The sequence below is a fragment of the Barbus barbus genome (assembly GCF_936440315.1).
Source record: "Barbus barbus genome assembly, chromosome: 7".
NCBI classification, from domain to species: domain Eukaryota; kingdom Metazoa; phylum Chordata; class Actinopteri; order Cypriniformes; family Cyprinidae; genus Barbus; species Barbus barbus.
This window is the reverse complement of record NC_136735.1, coordinates 20,377,344-20,385,752: the sequence shown is the minus strand read 5'-3', so window position 1 is coordinate 20,385,752 and position 8,409 is coordinate 20,377,344. Positions and strand designations below refer to the sequence as shown.

The 8,409-nt window shown below is 37.4% G+C and overlaps 2 protein-coding genes across 2 annotated transcripts; both read left to right on the top strand.

Moving 5' to 3' along the window:
• Window positions 1-2,148: 2,148 nt before the first annotated feature.
• LOC306872836 (transcription elongation factor A N-terminal and central domain-containing protein-like) lies at window positions 2,149-3,636 on the top strand. Its single transcript, XM_079421705.1, has 2 exons — window positions 2,149-2,273; window positions 2,467-3,636. The coding sequence occupies exons 1-2, from the start codon at window positions 2,255-2,257 to the stop codon at window positions 3,579-3,581; spliced, it is 1,134 nt and encodes a 377-aa protein (XP_079277831.1). The 5' UTR covers window positions 2,149-2,254; the 3' UTR covers window positions 3,582-3,636.
• A 1,731-nt stretch (window positions 3,637-5,367) lies between these two features.
• On the top strand, window positions 5,368-8,066 carry LOC306872850 (ras-related protein Rab-9A-like). Its single transcript, XM_079421724.1, has 2 exons — window positions 5,368-5,699; window positions 6,654-8,066. Exon 2 carries the CDS (start codon window positions 6,690-6,692, stop codon window positions 7,293-7,295), a length of 606 nt encoding a protein of 201 aa, XP_079277850.1. The 5' UTR covers window positions 5,368-5,699; window positions 6,654-6,689; the 3' UTR covers window positions 7,296-8,066.
• The last annotated feature ends 343 nt before the right edge of the window (window positions 8,067-8,409 follow it).

Below are 8,409 nucleotides of genomic sequence, written 5' to 3'. Positions count from 1 at the left end.
CTTTTTGCCGAGATCTCGCGAGAGGTCACGGAAACCTTTCCAATGTAAGTTAAATGTTAATATAATAATTAGATATTACATATAATTAGGTGTTTTTACGTTTTATTGGTGCAAAGATGAGTAGTGGTGATATTTATACAACATTTGCAACTGCTTTTTATCACTTAATTAGAAGCACCACCAATTAAATAATGTCATGTTATAGGGACTACTGAACAGACATTTAGAAGTTGATTTTAAAATGCAAAGTATTTCAAATTAAAATTAAAATAAAGCTCTGTAAACACTTACATTTATACAACACTATCTTGTGTCCCATCAGATATTGAAAAGTTCGACACTTGTGGTCTTCATGCTCACTTGAACACTTGGGCCAAATACAGGAAATACGTCATTTAAGTAGTCATTTGGTCACGTGCAAAGCCTGCACATGTGGGTATTTGGGCAAAGCCTGCAAGTGTGGGTATTTGGGCAAAGCCTGCAAGTGTGGGTATTTGGGCAAAGCCTGCAAGTGTGGGTATTTGGGCAAAGACTATGGCTGTATCCAAAATCGCCCCCCTATACTCTCATTCACTATTCCCTACATTAGTCCACCCATATAGTTCACTTGAAGGAGTGAATGAAAAGGAGTCAGACACTGAGTGCACCGGAAGCACTGCCGATTTGCATAGTTTGCTTGCTGTTTAATAATTTGAAACGGGCAGCTCCAGTAGTAAGATTTAAGGATTTATCTTGAACTCTGTCACGGAAATTATTTATAAACCCTAAAGTCAATTTACAACTAATTTTGTACCTTTGTTGTATTACGCCGTGGACGAGCGCTTGAATGAATGGATGATTCAGCTGCGGGCGCCATCTTCTGGCGAGACGCGGGAATTCATTCGGCGCGCGACTCACAGTGCATTCTGGGTAATCTCTAGCCGTTGAGTGTACATCGGTTGTATACTCGTTTTCGCGGTGCATTGTGGGATTGAATGAGTGCACTCGAGAACATCCACTATGGTTTCGAACACCACTTAAAATGGCTGTCCCCTCAAACAGTGCACTATTTGAGGGTATAGGGGGCGATTTCGGAGACAGTCTATGGCTTTGGCAATCTAACCTAAAAATGGTTCACTGAAGTTTTTCATGCCTGCACTTTAACCTCCTGAGACCCAGCTCTGGAGTTTTTGCCTCTGTAGTGGACATTCTATTTCAGTGAATTTCTCTGAGACCTCACATGTCACAGTTGTAAGTCTGGATGTCCTGTACAGGGCTTTATAGAGATACTAAATGATTGGACGTTTCACCATGACCACTCCCTCTCCTAGGTCTTTAAAGATGGCTAAATTTAATTTAGTGAAACATTTTACATCCTTATGGAAATATGATTATATTTTGTAATTGTCATTTAAATCTGAATAATTTTCTAATTGTTTGTCATAAAGCAACATCTCAGGAAAATGTTATGGGTTTTCAAATTCAAATATGACTTCCTGTTATGAAACAGGACATAATTTCATACATGTCCACTGTGGAGGACACCAGGACTAAAAGCATGTTTATTATGTATTTTGGGAGACATAACAATTGAATAGGAAAATGAATTATATATCTATTTTGTTATGAAATATTAGATATTATTATGAAAATCTGGCCAATTATTACTCCCATTATGACAATTCTTTTTTCAACATGCTGTCCCAACAGCAACCCATTAATATGCAAATTAGATACAGTATAGATACACTGTGTTTATTGTGAAAACCAGTTTATGGACATTTGTACAGACTTATTGCATAAAACAAAATGGTATATCAAATCATTTTGTTATATATTTTATAACATAGTAGAGAATCATCCTTAAACAAAGTTTAGAAGAAAAAAATCCTGAAACCTAAAAATGTATTGGTGATTTTTTATTGGTGAGTCGCCTTTTTGATGTCTATTCGTTCTATTTTATTTTTAGAAAAACTTAGTCCTAGTGTCCTCTACAGAGGACATAGAATAAAATATGAATAAAATATAATTTAAAAAAAAAAATTTATTTTTTTTTCTAATGCTCTAAACAATGTAATGACATGAAAAAATACTAAATTCACAAAGCTTTTTTTTGGGGGGGGGGGGGGGGGGGGGTCTCAGACGTATTTATGCAAATACGCCCTCTATAGGACGGAGGTGCTACGTGTAATATATGTAAAAGATATCAGACATGGCGGAAGGATTGAGTTGTCTTTTTCAAAAAAGGTTGTACTGTTGAATGTTTTAGCAAGGAATGACGACTTTGTTTGAAGGTAAAGGCGTTAGTCTGCAATTTATAAATTATTTATTTTATTCTTATTTTACAGCAGTTTTTTCTTATAAACACATGTCTGCATGTCGGCTTAACGCCGCTGCAGCCAACGACAATATATATTTTTATATGTTGATTTAATGTTGAAGAGGTCATGAATACTAAAGAGATAATTCATTATGCTACCCAAATAGAGAAGCTGCAAAATGATGGCGGCTATGAAGATATTATATCACTATTGATAGACCTGAACAACGCATGTGTCACGTTAGAGCAGTTGCAGACTACAGACATTGTTAAGGTCCTTTATAAACTACTTAAGTTCTGTCCAGTTGTAAGTGCTAAAACAATAGCAAAGGGCTTGCTTTCAAAATGGAAGAAGTTGTACAAATTGTCATCTTTGCTGAAAAGTAACAACAAAAACATGTGGGAGGACAAGGAACTAGACACACATGATCTGCCTAATTTTGAGGTGTCCCACTTAAATGAAAAGGGGAATAAGAATCAAGCATTTACATGCAACACAGAACAACATGATATGACAAAGGATGTAAACCAGGACAAATGCGATGTATGCTTAAATAAGCTGTCTCCTGAAAAGCCTTGTCCAGTAAAAGAAGCTGCAGAATCTGTTCAGCTACGTTGTGAGGAAGAGAGCCTCATTCTAGCGGCAGCATCACATAGTAGATCTGATACAGAGAAAGATCCTCAAACTTCAGTTCCTGAAAACACCACTCAGCCCAGCGCTTCCTCTGACTCCATGGCATTGAGATCCAAATGTGTCCATCTGATTCTCGAGGCTCTTACTTTAAATCAGCAAATAGACTCAGATGTTATGGACGAACACAAAGCCCTTGCTGAGGACATTGAAACACACATTCATGCTCTTCATGTACGAAACCAGTTTAAGTACAAGTCCTGCATCAGGAGCAAGGTGGCCAACCTAAAAAACCTAAAGAACCCTCACCTGTGCCAGGGCCTTATATCAGGACATCTGACTCCAGATGCATTCGCCCGGATGTCAGTGGAGGAAATGGCAGGGGAGGAACTTCGACAACTCAGGAAAGGTTACACCACTATGGGCATCAGTGAGCATCAGTTACCGGAGGCAGTGGAGGGGACACCCACCCATAAAGTTCGCTGCAGGCGCTGTGAGGGTTTGGACTGCAGGGTGACGCAGATCTCACAAGGGACGCTCTTCTTGCCATCCTGGGTACGGAGTGGCGGTGCAGATGATGATTCAATGACTTTCATGACGTGTGCTAATTGTGGAGAGCAGTGGTACCACAGCAGCTGGGTTTGCCTTTGAGCAAGTGTGTGTGTATTTATAACTGTAATAAAGATGAATAGCAATATTTTTCAGTACTAACTGACTGTTTTGTGCATAGTTAAACCAAGCAAAGATTTTTTTAATTAGAATAACTTTCTTGTGGCCTTCAGTTTGGTGCAGGGAACCCGCACAATGCATTCGACCCAAAATGCATTGTGAGGGTTCACTGCACCAAACTGAAGGCCACAAGAAAGTTATTGACCCAGAGGAGATACATGCATAAATGCAAAGTTTTAAAATGCATAGATTTCAAGTACAGGAACCACACTTTGCAAATGCACCAGGGCTATCAAAACACTTAATTTAAAGAGATATAACCATTAAATATGTTATACCTTTTGCATTTAGGTTCATTTTGATTAATCAACTGAGGTATTATATGTGATGTTATGCAGATTTCTTTTTGATCTATGAGTTAGATTCTCAAAAATACTTTTGTAAAATATATTTAGCCTCTTTCCCATATCTTACAAACACACTTTTGGGAATGAATTATTGTTGATTAAAATGAATATGCACGCTTATTAATGAACCATCGCCTTAAAAAGTGTAATCTTTTTTATCTGAAAGTGAAGGTTTATGCAATTAAATATATCATGTTCTAGAATAATCCTGGATATTTATGATGTTGTCTTGTTAGAAAACGAATATGTCGATTTCATAAATTTATAAATTTTGCTTTTAAGTAGTTGTGAGTTTCATCAAGTTTAAAGCAATTTTATTTATTTAATCCATTGGTTTTGACTTGAGTTGATGATACTGGTAATTCAGATTATATGCCCTTACAAATTTCATATACCGGTAATAATATATTCAAACTATGAAAAACATTTGCATGAATATGTGGTGCAATAATATAATTATTAAACACTTTCACTAGTTTTATACATCATCATTTGTTAAATAAGTTCTCTTAACTACTTCATCTCTTAATAAAGGTTTCTTAAACTGTGACTCGTACTACGATAAAAATAACTAGCCTACTGTATGGTAATTTCTAAATCCACTTCCTCTGTAATCTCTTTCAGAGATCATGAGTTTGATCTTTGCTACTCTATGTATGGCGTTGACCATAGTAAATGAATGTATGAGAACCAGTAAAGTTACTTTCAGATCACCCAAAAAAGGGGAAGCACAACCCATGCAGCATGAGCCAAATGTGATTTTGTGCCTAGGCTCAGCAAACATGTGACAGAAAGTGTCCCACATGCAGAGAGCATGTGACCTGGTAATCTGCCCAAGATAGGGTCCAAAGGCTGATTTCTTTGGATGCCTCAGTCCAAAGAATGTATTTTATGCACTCAGATATCTTCCTCAAGAATGTTGAGCATGAACACAATTGTAATGAAAAATACATTTAATGTGGAAATGTCCATGAGAAAATATATTTTATTCAGGCCATGTTGTTATTAGTCAGAATTAACTCTTGATATGTTTAGAATAGGCTAATTACATTTAACCTCATCTTGAACCTTATGGTATAGTGCTTTCATTAAAGTTATACAAAAATCACTTAAACTGTTATATTACTATGGTATCTGTGTATCTGTTCATTGCAACATTCCATGTTTTAGATATTCCATGATGAGGCAAACATTAGCGTAATCTTTAAGATTACATTATGTTCTCTTGCACAAGTTCTAGCCAGCTAAGCTTTATGATGTAATGACATGTTGATATAATATTGTTGTGTTTGTACATGAGAGAATTTGGTCAACTAGCAAAAACAACATTTGGTTAGTGACTCGCTGATAACGCTGTCGTCAATCAGAGACTGTTAATAATTAATATGCCGACCAAATATTAAGGGGAAAGAGACTTAAAAGAGAATGTGTTTAATTTACAATGAACCTTTCAGCCATGGTTTTCTGTATCAAGTTGACCTCAGTTATGAATTTAACTTCATTGATTTCAGTGTTGTTTTATTAACTGATTTCATGTTGCATGTCTTATAAATGAGTAGCTACTGGGTTATATGAGCTTCAGTAGCTTGTTTGTCCAGCCCAGGGCGCCATGTCTTGGAGCCGCTCCATGCGCTGGAGATGCTGGTTGTACTGCTAGCACAGCACTTCGACACTCATTGCTGAATTCTTAACGGTAATGTATTATTCTTACACTAACGGTATGTTCCTCGCGCAACAAATGTTTTAAATGTACATAATACAGTGTGTAGAAGTTGCCAGACCTTTAAAGCAATGATGGCGCTGTTAAGAGCGTCTGAGATCTGCCGGTTTGATCATGCGATTGAATGGAATGCCGCTACTTTATTTTTCTCCTACACTGAATTATTGTCCTGCCACAACATGACATTACTTTGTACGATTTGCTTAATGACGAGAAAACAGTCGCATTGTAACAGTTCTTCAGCTTGCCATTGATTAACTTCGCATTTGAGTGAAAATGGGCTTAACTTCAACCTACATCGTATTACAAGAAGTTTCTGCTGTAAAGGCACGAACAGCGCTGTCTGGTTGTTAAATGTTTGCTATAAAATAGCAGCCCAGCCTTACATTTCGTCTAGCTTTACACCGTAAATCTCCTACAGTTTTTCAACATGTTCAGACTCGTTCGTTGTCAGTCATGTTATTCTGTATTGAAAAAAAGTTGATGTAGCCTAATAAATCCAACTTTGATTACAGTGACTCCTTACATTGTGAGTTTTAGTATTTTCATATACTGTTATGAGGACAGGACAATCCGTGAAGATGTGTCTCACATGATCAGCGCTTCCAGGGCTCCAATGAATGGACTCCTGTCATGGGACATTTCTAAACAGAAATATTACTATTTCTGTGAGGAACAATGTCTGGGGCCAGAACTTTATTGTAATGATTCCATTGAGCTAGCTGATTTATGTCACACTGGCATTAAACGGTATTTAGGCTAGTAGGTTACTCTGAAAATCACCAGGAGGCATCTGTGTTCTAACAGGTTACCTCACCTCCCACAAAAATCCTACTTAGTGCTTTTCAATGGTAGGCCTATGTTTAGTTCACTTCAAAGTGAGAAGACATGCTTTTCAAAACTTGATCACTCTGATTTTCATTTCAGGTCTATGGGTGAGGTAACCTATGAAAGTTCTTGATCATGACCACCAAGTCGTCTTTGTTAAAGGTGATTTTGCTGGGGGACGGTGGTGTGGGAAAGTCCTCCCTCATGAACCGGTACGTCTCCAACAAATTTGATTCACAGCTATTCCACACAATCGGTGTAGAGTTCTTAAACAAAGAGTTGGAGGTGGATGGTCACACGGCCACTCTACAGATTTGGGACACAGCAGGCCAGGAGAGGTTCAGAAGTCTCCGAACACCCTTTTACCGTGGCTCCGACTGCTGTCTGCTTACATTTAGTGTGGATGATAATCAAAGTTTCTTGAACCTCAACAACTGGAAGAAAGAGTTTGCATACTACGCCGATGTCAGGGACCCAGAGAAATTTCCGTTTGTTGTTCTAGGGAACAAAGTAGATATGGAGGAGCGTCAGGTGTCAATGGAAGAAGCTCAAAGGTGGTGTCAAGAGAATGGTGGATATCCATACTTTGAAACAAGCGCAAAGGATGCCACTAACGTCTCAGCTGCGTTTGAGGAAGCAGTTAGACGTGTGATCTCATCTGAAGATCGTGCAGAACACCTGCTGCCCACAAACACTGTTGACCTGCGCAGGAAGCCACGGGCGAACGGCTCATGCTGTTGAAACACTCCTTATGTGTTAGCAACAAATGCATTCTCCATGCCAGAAAACATCTCAAACACTTGTCTTGCTCTGAACAATGAACATAATTGAAGAGTCTCTCAGAATTACATGCCTTGTTTAAACTTTAAAATAATCTATTTGGATCACATTCCTATGCCATCGTTTCGAAGCACTGGATCAGATTCATGTTCTTTAGGCTGCCTATTTTATGATTGTTGGTAAACCAAACAGGGATCATTGAGATCCTTTAGCTTCAGCACTCACACTAGTTCTAGCGCTGTTTACGGTTGAGAAATAAACATCAGTTATTACACTCATGAACACTAGAACATGTTCAAATGTGTTTCGTCTCATTTTCTGAGTGTACAAGTTATGTTACTTTAAGTGCCTTTAGCACAGGTTTGTTTGTTTGTCTTATTTAACAATCTTGTGTGATCTTGTGAGTCATGAAGTGCGATTTTGTACTGTAGCATATTTGTAAATATATTTTGTATTAATTACCACTTTAATTTCAACGGGCTTTGGGTCCCTCATTGATACCCTTAATTTATCAGAGCTAACCATTTACTTTTTGAATATACTAGAATATAAAAGCTGAGTACTGAAATGATACCATTCGAAGACATTCAAGGGTGAATTTTATTTTATGTAATTTCTGTCACAAATGATTCTCATAATAATCCTGCATGCTAATCCAAGTTTGCTATATTTGTGTGTATTCATAAATATTTAATTGAAATAATACTGAATTAAAAGTATTTGATAATTGATTATGCTCTGTTATGTTTTTATTTGTTGTTATACTAACCACAATTCTTATTATTATTTTGGTGCAATGAAAAGATAAAGGAGTCTTTCACCCAAAAATGAAAATTTGCTGAAATTATGTAGATGAGTTTGTTTCTTCATGGGACAGATTTGGAGAAATTTAGCATTACATCACTTGCTCACAAATGGATCCCATGCAGTGAATGCGCCTGTCTCCTTAATCAAACAAACCTGATTTAGCTCATCAGCTTATTAGTAGAGACTCCAAGACCTGAAATGGGTATGCCAGATAAAGGAGACATTAAAATGTGCAGTGTTGGGGGGCTTCATGAACGTGGTTGTCTAT